We start from the raw sequence: 16,719 nt of genomic DNA, 5'->3' as shown, positions 1-16,719 counted from the left end.
GAGCGTCCCTCCGGCTCCCACGGCCCACCCGGCCTGGCGGGGACGCGCCCTCGGCCGCCTGCGGGTCCCGGGGCCCCGTGTCCGGGCGCGTGGGCGACATGCGCGCGGTCGCCCCAGCACCGCCAGGTGCCCCGCCGGAGCCGGCCCTGGACGGCGCGGGCCTCTCCGCCCCTCGCCCAGACTGGGCGACGCCGGGGCGCGCGAGGCCGGAGGGCGGTGGGGGTGGGCCCGGGCCGCCGAGTTGGACTGCGAGGCAGGTGGCAGACGGCGGCCTGGACAGAGCGCAGGGGGACGAGCTGGCTGGCCACATGACAGCTGATGGCCGAGAGAGGGCAGGTGGGGGCCGTGCTCCGGGCACCTGAGGCAGGTCTGAGAAGCTGCTGCAGGGCTGGGCCCTGGCCCTGGGGCAAAACCCAGGAGTGCCCATGTGTCTCTCAGGCTGTCAGGGGTCTGCCTGGTCCACTCTGTCACCAGGCCCCAGCTGCTGCTGCTGCCTTCGGGAAACATGTTAGCCCCGGCCCTGCTGTCCCCAAACAGGGTGGGCAGAGCTGCTTTTAGAGCGTGGAAAGTTACGACAGGAAGGCCATGCAAGCCGAAGGTACGAGCACACCTGTGCACACTCTCAGCCACCACCAGGAGCCGTGGCCTGGGACAGGTCAAGGCCCTCCCCTGTCTCACTTTGTCCTTGAGTAAATGTCCCATAGAGACAGCGCAGGAGCGGACAGGATCTTGGTAGGAAGGCTGCGGAGGGCTCAGCTCAGGGCCCCCCAGCTCCCCACTCACCGAGCACACCTGAGTCACACCCCAGGGGAGAAGGCACCTGAGACAGGTGTGGCCAGCAGGTCCTGCCAATACACCACGGCCCCACATCTGCAGCCTGGTCAGTGGGACACGGGCTCAAGTGCTCTGGCCACAGAGCTGATAACCTTAGCAGCTGGGCTGGCAGCAGGTGGTGACTGGAACCTTCTCAAACCCCAAGACCAGGCCTCCTAGGGCAGGAGCCACCCTTCTGCAGCAGGAAAGCCTGGGGTTAGCCTTCTGGGGGGACTTCCAGCCAGCACTGTAGAGCGTGGGTCATGGAGGCTGTGCCCCTGCCCTGGCCAGGGCTCCCTCCCCCACGTGAAGGCCGAGGGGGTCACTGCTCCCTACAAGCTGCCCCTTGGCTAGACCAGACCCTTCTGGCCAGACCTGGGCTCCCCAAGGCTGGGCTCTCCCGCTAGCTCACTCCGTGATGCGGGGAGGCGCAGGTTGCTCCGGTTTAGGTTGCGCAGAGTGAGCCTGGCGCCTTGCTCTCTGCTGCTGTGCAGCCCCTCGGGCAGCTCGTGCCCCGATCCCCACTCACGAGGCAGCTGCTCAGAGCGGGAGGCCAGACGCCAGGCCTGGGCTGAATCTGGGGCCCCTGCCACTGGCCCACAGCGCTCACGGCAGCAGCAGCGGCTGGCCCCTGCCTCGACCTTGGAGAGGCACTTTGCCCCATCCTGCACTTGAGGAAACAGAGAGATTGAATAATTCAGAAGATCATGCGGCCAGTGACAGAGCTGTGACTTGCACCTGGGAGGGACCAGGTGCCAGCTCTTCTTTAGTGTCACTTCCCTTTCCTGGGACATCACCAGTGGCCGCTGCCTCCCTCCAGAGCTGCCAGGCCGGTGACCTCACCCCTCCTCAGAGCCGAGGCTGTGCCGGCTGGACCCAGGGGCTCCCTTATCCCAGCCCAGGTCCTCAGCACCAATGGGCTGGGTGGTCAGAAGCCTAGAGCCGGAGGTGAGATAGGGCCTTTGCCCACCCTCAAACCTGGGACCAGGCTGAGGGTCTGGTCATTCGGGACGGTAGAGTCCCCAGTGGGACAGGGATGGGGACAGCCCTGCCATCCGCATACCATCTAGCTGAGGGTTTCGGCTGGGAGACAGCGGATTTGGCCCAAATGTGGTGGTGGATTGAACATGTGCTGTGCGTCTAGCATGTGGCATGGGGTCTCACCATGTGATGTGTCCCCTTAGTGCACGATGTGGTAGGTGATGGTCTTAGTATCCAGTGAGGAAGGTGAGCTCTGTGCCCACTTGGGGCACCAGGTGCCACCTTCACAGCCAGACCCTAAGTGGTTCTCACAATTAGTGCCCATCCCAGTGGCTGGGCAGCTGGTTCCGAGGGACACCTGGGTGCTGGGAGCATACGCCCCGCCCAGCATCCCTGAGCCACAGACACCTGTGGTCGTACCTGTGGTGTGAGCCGGGCAGGCACCCCTCCCAGGCCTGGCAGGACGAGAGTGGGAGGGAAGTGAGAGGCCAGGGCACAGCGGGCTCTGAGTTCCAGGAGCCGGGGAGGACAGGGGCATCCAAAGGGGTCTCAGGCCAACACCAGCCTCTCCTCTCCCTGCAGAAACTGCCAGCCAGGACCAGGGCCAGGCCTCACTGCCTCACTGGAGGGTGCACCTGGTAGGGGGGCCCCACATCTCCACGCCCAGAACTCCCCTCCTGGGTCCTGCTGCTGGCAGGACCGGCCTGGGCCACACCCCGTCCCAGCACAGAGAGGGTGCACGACGGCCCTCCCCACGGCTGCCTCAGGAGCTGTGGTCCGGCTCTCCCCTCCTTTCTGTGCTGGAGTTTCTGGAGCTGCCACTCAGACCACAGCCCCACTCTGCTGCCGGGCTACTGCCAGGACACGGCTGCCTTAGCCCAGGGCCAGCCCTGCCTTAGGGATGCCTCACATCAAGCCAGACGCCAGCCAGACAGCCACTGACTGCAGACAAGATGTCCAGCATCCTGGGGGCCAGCTGGCCTCATCTCGTGGAACACTTTGGGGGCCTCTGGCAGGAGTTAGGCCAAGTTCCGGCCCCTTGGGATCCTGACACCTGAACTAGCCCTGCTGGGGCCTCAGTGTCTCAGCCTGACTCTTAAACCTATGGCGGGAGGGGCTCCTCTGGCCACCCACGGGCCCAGGAGGCAGTACACCACGGCCTGGGCAGGCACCCAGCATGCCCGGCGCTCTGCCTGGCCACCACCCTGCCTGGTCGTGGCCTCCTAGGTCCCCAGGAGGTCCAGGCTGGGGCATGTCCCCACCACTCTGGACTCCCACGTGCTTGTGCACAGGAGCAGAGGTGCTTCCACATGGCAGTGTGTGTGTGTGTGTGTGTGTGTGTGTGTCTGCAAGCCCACACGCCTGGCACACCTGTGTGAAGGTGTGTGTGCACATGTTAGGCAGAGCTGCCTGGGCTGCAGGCGGCCCTGGAAGGCAGCAGGAGGGGCCCAGTCAGCACCTCCAATGACTTTGGGCTGCTTTGTAATAAAATCGGTGCTTCCACCCGGGGGCTGCTTCTTGTGCCTGCCTTCCCAGTCACCCCTGCCCAGGGACACTGCAAACCTGACTCCGCCAGACACCTCCTTGGAGCAGACCCCAGCAGCCACACCGCCAGGCCAGGGCCAGGGGACACTGGGCTCCAGGCCAGGACAAGGCCTGCCCCAGCTGCCCTTGAGAACTGGCATCCAGCCCACTGGGGTGCAGTCTAGGGTAGAGGAGCTAGGGAACAGGCTGGGGGTGTCAGGAGTCAGATTCTGTCAAAGCCCCAGGCCCCCCACCTTGTCTGAGCCTGAGCTGTGTCCTTCTGGGGGACACCGGTGCTGCCCTGCTGAGGGCTGCCCCCAGGGAAGGCAGGGACCCACACACCACAGCTGAGACAGCAGAGCGAGGCGGGGAGCCAGGAGCAGGCAGTGGGCGCAAGCAGTTTATTAACAGCGAGTGACTGATCGGAGCAGGAGGGCCGACCCCGGCCTGGGCAGGGCTGGGAGGAGGGGCCGAGCTCAAGCAGGGGGAGGGAGTTAATTCTGCTCTTTAGGGGTCACAGCCAGCAGGCAGGGGACTGGGGGCCTCCCGGGCAGCATTTGCATAGTGGCCAGCTGACTGGCCTTGGCCGGACTGAGGGCCCACAGCTGGGAGGCCCAGCCTCTGTCCTGGCTCCTGCAGAAAAGGGGAGCATGAAGGCATCGGTGGGCCCCACAGAACAAGCTGAGGGGCCCCTGGACCCGTCAGGGGGCCCAGCCCAAGGGGCAAGGCTGGGAGGGGCAGGAGCTTCCCCCAGGCGGGCAGAGCTGGAGTCAGGGTGGTCCTCGGGGTCCAGAGGAAAGAGTCAGAACGAGGTTGCTGTAGAGAATCCACGCGGGCAGCGACAGGACATCGGGTGCCGGTGGAAAGTGGCTTGTGCACAGGCCCCGGCTGAGTACCAGGAGAAGGGCCTCTGGAGGAGGCAGGGACGGGCCTGGGGCCACCTGGCACCGGGGCCTGTGTGGCCAGCCACGTGGCCCTGGACGCCTGCGCCCAGCCAGGGATGAGGGCCCAGGCCAGGGGCCACCTACCCCGCGCCTGCCTGGATGCTGGGGTCCCCCGTGAGGTACTCAGGTTGGTTCCCTGCAAGGTGCTGGCGGCCGCCCGCCCGCCCAGGGCCTAGCGCGGGGCCCTGGGGCTGTGCGGGAGGGACCCAGCTCGCAGGTCCATGTGCTGGGACAGTCAAGTGGGGACGTGAGGTGGCATGGGCCTTGAGAGTGGTTTGTGACATATGTGAGCAACCCAGGCCCCCAGGGACAGGGTGACCTGGAGACAGAGGGTCCCCGGGTGAGGGGGTGAGGGCACCAAATGACGCAGCACCTCCAGGGAACTGTGGGGCTCCGGCAGACTCGGTGCTGGGGTCTGCTCCCATCCCAGCGTCCCCCTCCTGGCCCGAGGGTCCAGGCGCTGGAAGGAGGGGAGAGGGGACGGGGCTCCCGCAGCGTCAGGCACTGGGGCTGTCGGAAATGGCCGTGTGGTGTCGTCAGGGGTGGGGTGTGGCTGCCGAGGGCCGGGTCCGACCGACCCTAGCTCTCCTCCAGGTGGAGGCTGATGAACTCCTGGATGCACCTGCGGTACTGGAGCTCCGTGGGGCTGCTACCTGCCAGGGGGCCCGGCTGACCCGGGGGCGCCTCGGCCTCCCGCATCTCCTCCGCCATGCGCGCCAGGCGGAGCCTTGGGGGAGGTGCAGAGTGAGGCGGCCCCGCCCCCACCGCGCCTCCCACCACCCTCCCAGCTGCGACAAGGGCCCCCCCCCCGCCCCCCCCCCGCACTCACAGCGTGACGATGTCGGCGTTGGCTGCCTGCACGGCCATGGCCAGCGGGTCCTGCCGCTCCTGGTCCAGGGCGTGCTGGTCGGCCCCCCGCTTCAGCAGCAGGCAGACCTGGCTGAGAGGCGGAGGGGGCCGTCGGGGCGGGCGGGGGCGGGCGGGAGGGGCGCTGGGGCACGCGGTGGGGCTGCGCGGACGGGCGGGGCGCGGGCCTCACCCGGTGCGGCCCAGCAGCGTGGCGTGGTGCAGGGGCGCCCGGCCCCGGCTGTCTCTTTGGTTCACGTCCGCTCCGTTTTGCAGGAGGAACTCACAGGTGATCAAGGAGCCCTGGGAAGCCGGCGGCTCAGAGGAAACGGCCCCTGGCAGGACCCCTGCACCCCAACCGCCACCCCTCCGTGCCCTGGCTGGGCCCGCGCCTGGTCCCCACAGAGGACAAGGGGCCCTGGGGTGGGGCCGCAAAAGAGCATGTGCAGAGGACACAGCGTCCAGGGCCCACCGTGTCCCGCACAGCCCCGCCACGCTCACCCCCAGCACGGCCTGCACCAGCGGCGTCCTGCCCTCCTCCTCCGAGTCGACCCAGTTGACCTCGGCCCCATGGGCCAGCGCCGCGACCAGCGTGGGGAGGTCTCCGGTACGCGCCGCCCGGTGCGCCAGCAGGCCGGGGTGCAGCTCGCGCACGTCTGCCAGGCCCCAGGCCTCTGCCTCGGTATCCGCATCCACCTCGCCGCTGGACTCCTCAGACTCCGCGCCCTCTGCGGGGACCGGGGAGCGGGAAGGTCAGGGGCGGTGGCCGCGCGGGCTGGGGCGGACGGTCTGGGGCTGGGGAGGCACCACCTACCCTCCTCCCTGACACTGTCCACCACAGAGCCCGCGCCGAAGGCCAGGACGTCCGAGCTGCCGTCTGAGCTGCCACCCAGACCACTGTCGTTGCTCAGACCTGCGCCCAGCGAAGGGGGTCCTGAGCATGGGGGTCTCTGACTCCTCCCAGGACCCCACCACCATTCAGGAGACACCCCTAGGGACAGGATCAGCCCCTGCTGGGGGACAGAAGGGAGCCCCACCCGGGCTACATGGAAAGGAGAGAAACCAGCAACCGCTCAGAAGAGCCAAGGGCAGCCGCCCCCTAGCCCAGCCACCCGTGGAGGGCCACCCTGTGGCCAGGCAGCTGGATGGGTGGGCCCGGCATGGCCCAGCACGTCCAGTGTGCCTTTGGCCCTGCAGCGGCCAGCGCAGGCCAGATGGTCCTTGCACGGGGCTCTCGCCAGGCCCTGGAGACGCCAGCCCAGGTGGCAAGGGAGGAGCTCTCTGGCCAGCTCACCCGGGACAGCAGCTGCCAGCGGAGGGGCCAGTGTGGTGGTGCCCTCTGCTGCCCACAGCCACCCCAGCACACACGTGCACACACGTATGCACACAGCCCACGCACACGCACCCACGCCTTTGCACACATCACTCATAACAGTCAGGCCTCAGTCTCCAGGTCGGGGCCAAGACACCCCCAGCCCCTCGCCTGGCGCCCGCGCCGCCCCCTGGTCCAGCTGGGGGTGGGCAGCGGGGGAGGGCCCCTTCCAACTCTTACTTCGCGGACCGGCCCCGGCAGCCCCGGCGTCGAAGTAGGAGAAGAGGGAGTCCAGCTCGTCTGGGCAGAAGAGAGAGTCCCGGCGGAACCTGCGCTCCAGGGTGCTTGCTGCGGGGCAGGCCGCAGGTTCAGGCTCGGGGCAGGGGAGGCCCCCAGGTCGTGCTGCAAGTGGGACAGACCCCCAGGTGCCCCGCAAGCCCCTGCCTCTGGCTCCCGCCCTCCCCCGGCTCTGCCCAGTCTGTGGGCGGAAGAAGCGGCGGCAGCAGCCTCCTACCTGAGGACAGGGCCGCGACGCAGGGCAGGACGGGCTCCAGCCGGGCCTTGCGGAGGCCGGTGGGGGCGCGGGGGGAGCTGTGAGGGCGTTGGCACTTCTGCGCCCGCCAGCGCCTCGGGGCCTCTCGCGCTGGTGCGGTGGGCGGCTTCTGCAGGAACTTCCTCTCCACGTATTTGTCCTTGATCCAGGCCTCCTTGTCCTGCCTGGACCGGGGCACACGTGAGGCCACAGCCCCGGCCGGCTCCCGGGCGGGTCTGGGCTGCACCCAGCTCACCTGGGGCTGCTGGCCGTGGGCTTCCTGCTGCCCACACCCTCACACCGGGCCTCGTAGATCTGGTTCACGGTGCTGTTTCCAAGCTCACACATCAGCTGGCGGGGACAGGGTGTGCGGGCGTCTGTCCAATCTGCGGACTCCAGCTCCCGCCCCCACCCCCGGGGCCCAGCAGCCTTCGCGGCCCCACACGCACCTTCAGCAGCTCTGGCTCCCAGGAGTCCAGCGTCAGGGACCGCACCTTGGAGCAGTGGACGCCCAGGCTCCTGCACGGCACGGGGAGGGATGAGTCTGTGCGTGGCCCCCGCCAGGCCCCCGCCCGGCCCCCCCGAGCCCACCTGTGGATGCCTGAGCACTCGATGCACAGCAGCACGCCCAGGTTGATGCTGGCCCAGCGGGGGTCCGGCTGGCCGCAGTCGCCACACTGGCTGTTGCCGGCCACGCTCTGCACACGCTGCAGCACGCTCTCACCCTTGCCGCCGCGCTCCCGAGAGTCCGTGGCCGAGTCGATGCTGCTTGTGGACGGGGACGCCGTGCGGTCCAGCCTCTGGGGGACGGGGCGGGGGCCGCTCAGTCCTGCAGGAGCTCCAGCCTCAGTTTCCCCAGCAGGTCCCCTCCTCCCCAGCCAAAAGTGTCAGCACAGACTAGGGCCCTTCGAGCCCAGGCCTGCTGGGGCACGTGTGTACGTATGCTTACGTGTGCAGGCACCACCTGCCACGCCTCGCACACACACCAGACACACGTGCACGCAGGGGGTCTGCAGGAGCCGGCCCGTGCGGCACAGGGCGCGCACACGCCTGTGGAAGGGGCGGGGGGAGGGGGGGCGCACCTCGCTGTAGCAGCTGTCCGGGCTCTCGCGGTAGGCAGAGGCGATGCTGGCCTGCACGGCCTGCACCCAGGCCTGCCGCAGCCTCTCTGAGTCGGCCTGCAGCATGCAGCTCCTGGGGGGAGGGGGCGTCAGGCCAGGTGGGCAGGGCCCCCCCCCGCCCCAGGCTGGGCCTCCTTACTTGGTGGGAGACACGACCTCGAAGCAGAACCTCCTCTCGATGTCCTCGCACGGCTTGACGGAGCACAGGCGGAGGTCGTCCACCACCACGGTCAGCGCGTCCTGCGGGCAGCACCTCTGCAGCCGGTGCCCTCGGCCCCCGCCCCGGCCCGGCTCCCCCGTGACTGCCCGACCCCAGAGACACGGCTGTTTGCAGCTCTCTGTTCCCCTGACCGCTCGGGCGTGGTCTCCATGAGGGTCCCAGCCCACCCCGGTTGGGTCGGGGAGGGGCCCAGCTGTGGCGGACCCCACCCCAGCCCCACGGCGCACCTTGAGCTTCTTCTGGTAGACCAGCTGGCTGTTCTGAATGGAGAACCAGCGCCTGGGCAGGTGGGCAGTGGGGGACAGGTGGAGACTCAGGCAGAGCCAGCCCCCACGTCCATGCTGACCCCGCCGCCTCAGCCCTCCGAGGAAGGCCCCTCACCGATTCCACGTCTTGAAGGCGTTGCTGGCCCTCTTGAAGAGGTAGCCCTCCATCACCACGCCGCTGGGCGCGTCCACGTCAAACTCCACCTTGGCCTCATCGTAGAAGTCCTAGCGAGGGCAGAGCCGGCCCCGTGAGCGCCCAGCCCTGAGCGAGGCCTCTGCTCCTCCCAGCCAGGCCCTGGCCTGAGTCCCCGTGGGGCGGCCCCTCACGTTCACCGCTGGGGGCCCGGCAGCCAGCTCCCCCCGGCCCCAGCGCTTGGGGACGCGCAGGCTGAGATCAGGAAGGAAGCTGCCCCGCGCTGTCTGAGGCCCCATTCACGCGCCAGCTGCGCCTGCCCCGCCGGCCTGACAGAGCCCCATTCAGGAGGCCCGGGAGCCACTGGGCGTCCTGTGTCCCTCCGTCTGGCAGCCCAGGCTGGCAGAGGGGAGGCCGGGCCACCTGCTCTCCATGCTGAGCGGGGGTGGGAAGGGACAGCTGCTGCCCTCCCGCAGGGGACGCGGGGGACGTGGTGGAGGCTGCCCGGGCTCTGCACCAGCTCCCAGGCCGGCGGGAGGTGTCCTTGGTGCTGAAGCGCCAGCCGGACGGGGGAGGCAGAGGCCCTGCCCCTCCCCATGCCCCCCATGCCCCCCACGCCCCATGCCCCGGGTGGGCACTGGCTCACCTGCAGCAGCGTCTGAGGGGCCGGAGCAAGAGGAGGTGTGAGGGGGAGAGAGAGCCAGTGAGTGAGGGCCGCCCCAACTCCCGCGGCTCGCTCCTACCCAGAAAGTCACCCCTGCCCCACGTGGGGGCCAAGGCCTCTGGCGGACAGAGGCTGAGGGGCCACCCCCACCTCCCCTGCCTCCGTGAGGCTCCCAGGGGCGCGGGTCTGAGGGGCAGGGGCGGGCACGGGGTCGTGTGCCTGTGCTCGGCGCCCCCCAGGCCGGGGCGCGCGAGGTCAGGGAGGGCGGGGCTGCCGCGGGGCCTCACCCGCTGCTGGATGGCGGCGTGCTTGCGTTCCATCTCGCGCTTCTCCACCGCAGAGTCGACCACCAGCTGGTCCAGCTGTGGTGCAGGACGTCAGCAGAGCAGACCCCCCCAGAGACCCGCCCGCCCCACCCCTCCCGAAGGCTCACCTCAGCCGCCAGCTTTTTCATGTAGGGGTCCAGCTGGTGCAGGAGGCTGTAGCCCTGCTGGAAGAAGCTGTACTGGGCGTGCATGAAGGACAGCATCTGCGGGGGTGGACAGGTGAGGCCCCTGGCCGGCCCGGTATCCCCACGGGGTGCCCGTTGCCCCCACACCTGGGCTCTCAGCGCCCCGATGTCTGGGCTCCCAGCCCCCCAATGCCCGGGCCCGCAGCCCCAAACTCACAGAGTCCAGGATCTCAAACTTCTTCTTGGCCTGAAGGACGTTGATCTGCAGAAGAGGAGCCGGCGGGTTTGGCCAAGGCAGCCCATGGCCTGCACCCCGCCAGGCTCCACTTGGGCTGCCTGTTGTGGCCCAAGACCTCGCCCGGGTGGTCTTCAGCTGTCCGCACCACGCCAGCCTCGCCCTCCCGGGGTCCCCAGTCCTCCCCCGCATGCGGACATCGAACCCCACGGTGGGCAAGGCTGCAGTTTTCACCCTGCTGGAGACCCCCGGCCCTCACTGCGAGAGCCCAGGCCTCGGCCCCTACGGCTCCCCCCACTGCCCCCCGGCCTTGCCTGGGAGCCCACCTGGAGCACGTAGTCCAGCGCCAGGTGGCGGAAGCACTTCCGGGTGAGGCTGAGGGCGCCCGCAGCCTCCTCCACCTCGTGGGGCCGGTGCCTCGGGGCCTGCGCGTTCCTCACCAGGGACAGCTCCATGTCCTCCCGCACCTTGTCGAACTGCTTCTTTGTCTCCTTGAACTTCCGCACGTCCCTGGGGACCGGCAGGTGTTGGCTCAGAGGTCAGAGGGTCAAGGAGGGCTGCCCACTGGGCCCCAGACGCCCAGGGGTCTTCAACCTTCGTGAACCCCTCTTCCTCCGCTCCTGGGCAGGGCCTGCCCGTCCCAGGTCTCCCCTCCCTCTGCTCCAGGCCCCCCCGCCCTCACCTTGTCCTCAGGATCCATCCGGCCCAGGCCATGTACCCTGACGTCAGCCCGACCTCTCCCCCGGGGCGGGGGGGACACCCTAGCCACACATGCCGGCATGTTGCCAGGGCCCTGCTTCCTCAGCCCAGCCCGGCCCAGCCGCAGCTTCTGCAGGGCCCGAAGTCCTGGCAGGCCCCAGACCCCTCCCCCCAGGTGGGGCGCAGCCTGGGCTCTTCCCTGGCACTGGTGCCCACAGGGGCTGGGGTCCTCGGAGACACTCACTCTTTGACAAAGTTGTGGAGCTGCTGCCGCACAGACCTCTGGGCCTGATCAAACAGGATCTGGGGGCAGAGGGAGAGCTGGGTTGTCGGGGGTCCGTCCACACATGACCCCGGAGGCCAGGCCCCATCCTCCCAGGGAAAACCAGCAGAGCCCCACCGGTTGGCCTGCCCAGCTCGCCGCAGGGGCACTGCCCACCGCCCAGACATGGGGCGGGGGCTGGGGAGCAGCACCCAGAGAGAGAGCTGTGACCACCTGCCCGTCGGCCCCCGCTGGCTCGTGGCCAGACTGAGGGCAGCACTTTCGCGGATGGGCCCTTCCTCCAGCCCCACCCACAGCGCCCACCGGAGGCAGGCACAGGGCACAGTGTGACACTCGTCCCCTGGCCCCAGAAGCCACTGGAGGATGACGGGCATGGCAGCACGTCAGAGCCGAGAGCTCCCAGGGGCCTGGCCTGGGGGGTGGAGGGGCTCCGGGTCCTCCCCACGGCACGGGCCCAGACTCAGACCCCCCATGTGGAGGGGGCTGGGCCTCCCCAGGGACACATAGGGACACGCAGGACGCGCAAGCCTGAGCTGGTTTATTTCTGAACTTCCCCTGCCCGGGGTGGGGCCCTTGTTTAGTCTGCGGCTCTGGTTCCCAGGCCGTGGCCCGACCACCCATGTGTGCCTCGGGCCCTATTCTTTGTCCACGTTAGCGCTGCGGCCCTGGGGGGTCACCCAGGCCCAGCCCAAATGGTGGTGAAGTCAGCCTGGTCAGAGAGCCCTGCCCAGCTGGGGGGGCCCTGGATGGACCTCCAGGGCCTCCCCCACCCCAAGACCTCACCGCTCACCCCCGGGACACGGCTGAGCCCCAGTGACGGCCGCCCGCACCCCCACTGACTCACAGACGCGGGGCGGCCACCACCCCCACAGACTGGAGGAGCAGAAACGTGGCCTCCCCCAGCCGGCCACGGCCGCCAGCTCAGCTCCCGCGAGCCAGCCAAGCGCTGTTTCGGGCTGGGCGGGGCCCGCGGGCAGTGGGGGAGCTGCCTCAGGGGAGACACCGGACAGGGACCGGGTGGCCCGGGGCTCACCATGTGGTAGTTGACCACCTCCTGCAAGCTGTCTCCAAACCTCTGCAGGCATTCCTGGGGAGAGGCAGGGCGGAGACACTGCACACGGGGGCTGCCACGCCAGCCGAGCCCCCCGAGCCCACGGGACACAGAGCCACCGCTGAGGTCCAGCGCGGGCCCCACCTGCTCTCTGGGCCTGGGCCCCCTCAGAGGGCTGCCTTCCACCCCTGCCCACACCTGGCGGTCAGAGGTCAGTCGGCCCCTTACCGAGATGACAGTGTCGCCCTGGCACTGCTGGGACAGGTCGCGGATGCCACTCACGAAGAGCCTGTTGGTGCTGACGTAGGCCTTGCCAGCCTCGATCATGCCACTGCACAGCTTGACCAGCTGTGGACAGGACGTGGCGGGCCAGGTGAGGGGCCGGCAGCTTCCCCAAGCCAGCAGCGCTCACACCTGCCCTCAGCACCCCGCACCGCACCTCACGCTCCCTCAGGCCGGAGCCTGCCTGGTGCTTCCGGAAGGTCTGGGAGGGTGGGAGGCTGGGCAGGACAGGGGAGCCCCAAACAGGGGACCCCAGGCTGCGCTGTGGCACGTGGCTCTGGCAGGGTGGGTTAGAACAGCCAGCGTGGCAGCCCCTGCCCTTGCTCTCAGCCCCACCCGGTCACACGGTTCCACAGCAGTGGGTGGAGGAGCAGGTGGGGAAACTGAGGGCCAGGACTCACCTAGGCCCACCCGTCCTGCACTGGACGGACTCAGGCTCGGCATGCATATGTGCATGTGCAGCTTGGAACACGCATGGTAGAACACAGAGGGGCCGACAAGGGACAGACGTGGGTCCCGTGCATGCCCTCGAGTGCTCGCACACAGGCGGCACACCCCACGTGCAACACACACATGCACACACACGCACACGAGTTAGTAAATCCTGGAAGACAAGTCCTGCTGGCGCCGCCCAGCCCAGGCGGGGCGTGGGGCAGGGCGGCAGCGGGCCCTGCCCTCACCTTGTCCAGCTTGGCCTCGACCTCCACCACGTCCGCTTCCACCTCATCGATGGTTGCCCTGCAACAAGGACGGGGCGCTGGGGCTCGGCCTGGGCCTTCGCCACCCCTGGCCCCTCCCGGGGGTCCCCCATGGGAAGGGCTCCAGGACACAGGCTGGGGGGCAGGACTGGGGCCCAGGGCCTCGCTTTGGAGCCACCAGCACCCGCCACTACCCCGGGCAGGAAGAAGCCGAGTTGGCTGTGACCGCCCCCCCCCCCGACCTGGGCTCTGGCTGGTTGACAGACCTGGGGACAGGTCAGGCAGTCGGCAGCCCCTGAGGACAGTGGCCCATCTGTGTCCTAACATACGTGTTCTGTGGACACAGCCGGAGCCCCACAGTGGTGCTACCCACGAGGGCCGGGCCGAGCCTCACCGGCTTCTCTCCCTCCTCTTTGGGCTCAGAGCTCACCCCGGACCCCACCTGGTTGCACTTCAACCCCCTTAGTGCTCGCCCCGTGCCCCTCTGCGGACCCAGGGGCCGAGGGGTGGCAGCCGGCGGCTGGGGGCCGGCTGTTCTCTGTCCTGGCAGCACCAGGAGGCTCCAGAGCAGCTGAGCAGAGATGCCCCCAGCTCCCCCACCTCAAAACACCAAACAGCGCCGTCCCCAGAGGGAGAGGGGCGGCCCTGCTCAGAGCCCGCGCCCACCAGGGCAGCCTGGCCGCGGCGCTGCCTGGGGAGAGAAGAGTTAAGGCATGACATCACTAGAGAAGCCACCAGGAGAACCCCCGGAAGGCAAGAGGCAGATGGATCCGCACGTGACCACCCCCCTCCGGGAGCAGGAAATGGGGAAATGGGGCCAGGGTCCCAGCAGCCCCTCACGCCACGCAATTGGCTCAGCTGGCAAGCCGCGGCCCATCTGGCCTCTCGGGGACGGGACTTCAGGGCCTGGGCTGGCGCCAGGGGTGGAGGCTGCCCCCAGAAGAGGCCTTGGGCGGGGGTGCAGCAGGGGTGGCTGCCCGGTCCAGCAGCCCCTCACCCCTTGTGGACCAGCAGGGGGAGGGGTGTGCTCCAGGGTTTCCCAGGCCCGGGGGGGGGGGGGGTAGGTCACGTGAGGCGTGGCTTGGCATGTCCCTAATTCCCACCTAGGCAGGACACCAGCTCCTCTCTAAGGGACTGAGGGAACAGAGGGAATCTAGCTGCAGGAACAGCAGAGTCCAGCCCACATCCATCAGAGGTGTGGCCAACCCAGGACCCCCTCCCACTACTGTAGCATCTCCCCTCCCCTGGGGGCTCCAGAGCAGTGAAGGGACAGGCCCAGAACAGTGCTGCAGAGACAGCCCCGCCCCGAGAGCCCACGGCCAGCGACCGCCCTGTAGGGCCGGATGCAGAGACAGCTGCACCCAGAGCTGCCACCCCCGGGCTGGGGGCGCCTGTGTCCCTGGCAGGGTGGCAAGTGTGGGGCTGCACCAGGAGCTGACAGATATGCTCCTGGGGACAACCCGGGTGCTCAGCAGAGGCCCTGCGGGCTGCACCCAGTCCTGGGAGCCCCTGAGCATCTCCCTCCCCAGCCCGGGGGACCTGAGGCCTCCTCCCCGCTGGGCCGGATCTCAGCAGCGTGGAGGGTGGTGGAGGCTGGCGGGGAGGGTGAGGCGGCCCCTCCACCAAAGCCGTGACTCAGCGCCTGGAGCCCCACCCAGGCTGGGGCAGCTGCATAATCGCCAGCAGCTCCCCCCAGCAGGCTCCCCTGGACCCCGACCCACATGCAGCTCCTCCTCAGGTTGGGAGGGCCCATGTAGGGTCCCCCTTCCCAGGGCTAGGGCCACCAGGCTCCACATCAGAGACCACCTTCTCCTGTCCCACCCTGGCCCAGGCAAGGTGGGCACCAGGGAGCTCAAGTTACAGCCTCAGGGGCACTTGAGCATATGCTCACAGGGGAACCCCAGGACAGCCTCAGGGAGCCCCTCAAACCCCAGTTAAATCACAGCCCAACACCAAACCCACTGAGCCAGGCTTCGGAGGCCCCAAGACCAGGGTCCACGTAAATTGTCCTCAGCTCTCCGCTCCAGGCCCGTGCCCCCACCTGGGCAGTCCCTTCCTACCAGAAGCAGCACTGCAAAGCCCGGGCCCCACAGTCCCACCAGGCTGGTGAAGGAGGGAAGGCCCAGAGGTGGTGGGGTTCCAGCACCCCCACCCGACTAAGCGAGGTCAGCCCAGATCCCTCCATGTGGGCAGAGGAGGAGCAGGAGGCTCTGCGTGAGGGGCCACGGTGAAGGTGCTTCAGCCAGGACCGAGCCCGCCCGCCCCTCCCAAGGAGGCCCCGGCCACGCCTTGCCCCAGCCTGGTCTTGGAGGACAGACCCCACGGTGGGGCCCAGGATCCTGGGACGCCAGAGTGCTCATTGGTGGCTGTCAGCGCGGTGGGGAAGGGCACCCCCTGCAGGCAGTTGTGCGTGGGGCTGGCTTGAGGGATGCCGAAGCCCACAGGTGCACCCCCACAAGGCCCTCGTGCTGGCAGGCCCCCAGACACCCAGCATGCACACACACGCATGACCAAGCACACCCATGCAACGGCACGACACATATGCTCATGCACCAACATGCCTGCATGCAGTGGCATTGTGCACAGGTGTGTGTATCCGGGGATATGGTGCACAGACATGTGCTCCCAGTGCTGGGACACACATGCACAAGCCAACGTGTCTGTGTAGTGACACAGTAAGCATATCACATGAATCCACACAGAAGGGTGTCACGTACACACGCATGCATGCATCTAGCAAGCCAGCCCAGTGGTGCAGCTCACCCACACGTTCTGTGCATGGTCTGGCACCGCCAAGGGAGGGGCACAGAGCAGATGCACCCCACACAAGCATGTGCAGCAGAAGGGGGCCTCACGCAGAGGCACATTTGTGAGAACAGAACAGAGGAGGTTTGTTTGCCTCCATTACTGTCTGCAAAACGTCGTCAGACGGGTAAGGCAGATGCACCCTTGTGCACAGGTCCAGGAACATGTGGTTCATGCAGATGTGCACGCCTGCATGCCCAGGAATGATGAAAAACACACAAACGCAAGCGTGGATGCAGACCCTACCCTCCCACCTGCCGTTCCGCACCACTCTGACAGCCCCCGCCCCCCAAGCCCCCGGGGCACTCTCCAACCCTGCCACGAAGCCCATCCCAGGGCTCCAAATGGCTTCAGCTGCCTGTCCCCCGTGCACTGCTCCGGACACACGGACCACGGCAGGGACCAGGAACAGAACCCCCCCCCAACGGACCCAGACAACCCTGGCCAGAGCCCGACTGCGGGGCCGGGGAGTGGCGTGGCCCCTGGGGGAGCCGCGAACGAGGGCGCGGACACAAAGCTGGGCGGACGGTGCGGTGGCGGCCGTGCCCAGGGCGGCCCGGCCGGAGACGGCCGCGCAGGGGCGTCTTTTGTTCCCCCGGAGCGGGCGGCTTTGTCCGGCGGCCCTCCACCCCCGCCCGCCGCCGCCGCCGCCGCCCGCGCGGGCACAAAGGCGGCCGCCCGCCCGCCCCGCCCGGCGCACCTGAAGCGCGGCGAGTCCTTGACGCACTCCTCGAACTCCACCGTCATGGCTGCGGCGCGCGGCGCTCGCTGGCACGGAGCGCCCGGGGCAGCCCGGCCGGCCCGTCCCGCGCGCCCCGCCCGCTGTCACCGCCGGGGAGCGTCGCCCAAGTCCGCCGCC

General features: G+C 68.7%; 1 protein-coding gene across 3 annotated transcripts; it reads right to left on the bottom strand.

Annotated features, from left to right (window-relative positions):
* Nucleotides 1-3,698: 3,698 nt before the first annotated feature.
* On the bottom strand, nt 3,699-16,682 carry ACAP3 (ArfGAP with coiled-coil, ankyrin repeat and PH domains 3). 3 transcript variants are annotated; one of them, XM_045548786.1, is made up of 24 exons: nt 16,561-16,682; nt 13,038-13,095; nt 12,304-12,423; nt 12,058-12,111; nt 10,986-11,044; nt 10,369-10,552; nt 10,025-10,069; nt 9,790-9,885; nt 9,644-9,718; nt 9,339-9,350; nt 8,675-8,784; nt 8,521-8,572; nt 8,213-8,313; nt 8,035-8,146; nt 7,544-7,752; nt 7,402-7,471; nt 7,209-7,303; nt 6,935-7,137; nt 6,661-6,768; nt 5,923-6,021; nt 5,610-5,836; nt 5,302-5,411; nt 5,092-5,202; nt 3,699-4,989 (listed from the first exon to the last, which is right to left on the bottom strand). In XM_045548786.1, the coding sequence occupies exons 1-24, from the start codon at nt 16,605-16,607 to the stop codon at nt 4,842-4,844; spliced, it is 2,505 nt and encodes an 834-aa protein (XP_045404742.1). In that variant the 5' UTR covers nt 16,608-16,682; the 3' UTR covers nt 3,699-4,841. The 3 variants fall into 3 exon arrangements, with proteins under 3 accessions (XP_045404742.1, XP_045404743.1, XP_045404745.1); XM_045548787.1 differs by lacking the exon at nt 9,339-9,350 and having other exon boundaries at nt 16,561-16,667; XM_045548789.1 differs by lacking the exon at nt 12,058-12,111 and having other exon boundaries at nt 16,561-16,667.
* Between the last annotated feature and the right edge of the window lie 37 nt (nt 16,683-16,719).

Source organism: Lemur catta, chromosome 3 (assembly GCF_020740605.2).
Source record: "Lemur catta isolate mLemCat1 chromosome 3, mLemCat1.pri, whole genome shotgun sequence".
Classification (NCBI taxonomy): Eukaryota; Metazoa; Chordata; class Mammalia; order Primates; family Lemuridae; genus Lemur; species Lemur catta.
This window is presented reverse-complemented; position numbering and strand designations above follow the sequence as displayed.

Bases quoted from the DNA above. Each gene is read 5' to 3' on its own strand.
- ACAP3 (XM_045548786.1), bottom strand. From the start codon at position 16,607: ATGACGGTGGAGTTCGAGGAGTGCGTCAAGGACTCGCCGCGCTTCAG. The intron at 13,096-16,560 runs GTGCGCCGGGCG...TCCTTGTTGCAG, and splicing joins AAGGACTCGCCGCGCTTCAG to GGCAACCATCGATGAGGTGG. The intron at 6,769-6,934 runs GTAGGAGGCTGC...CCTGCCCCGCAG, and splicing joins CGTCGCGGCCCTGTCCTCAG to CAAGCACCCTGGAGCGCAGG.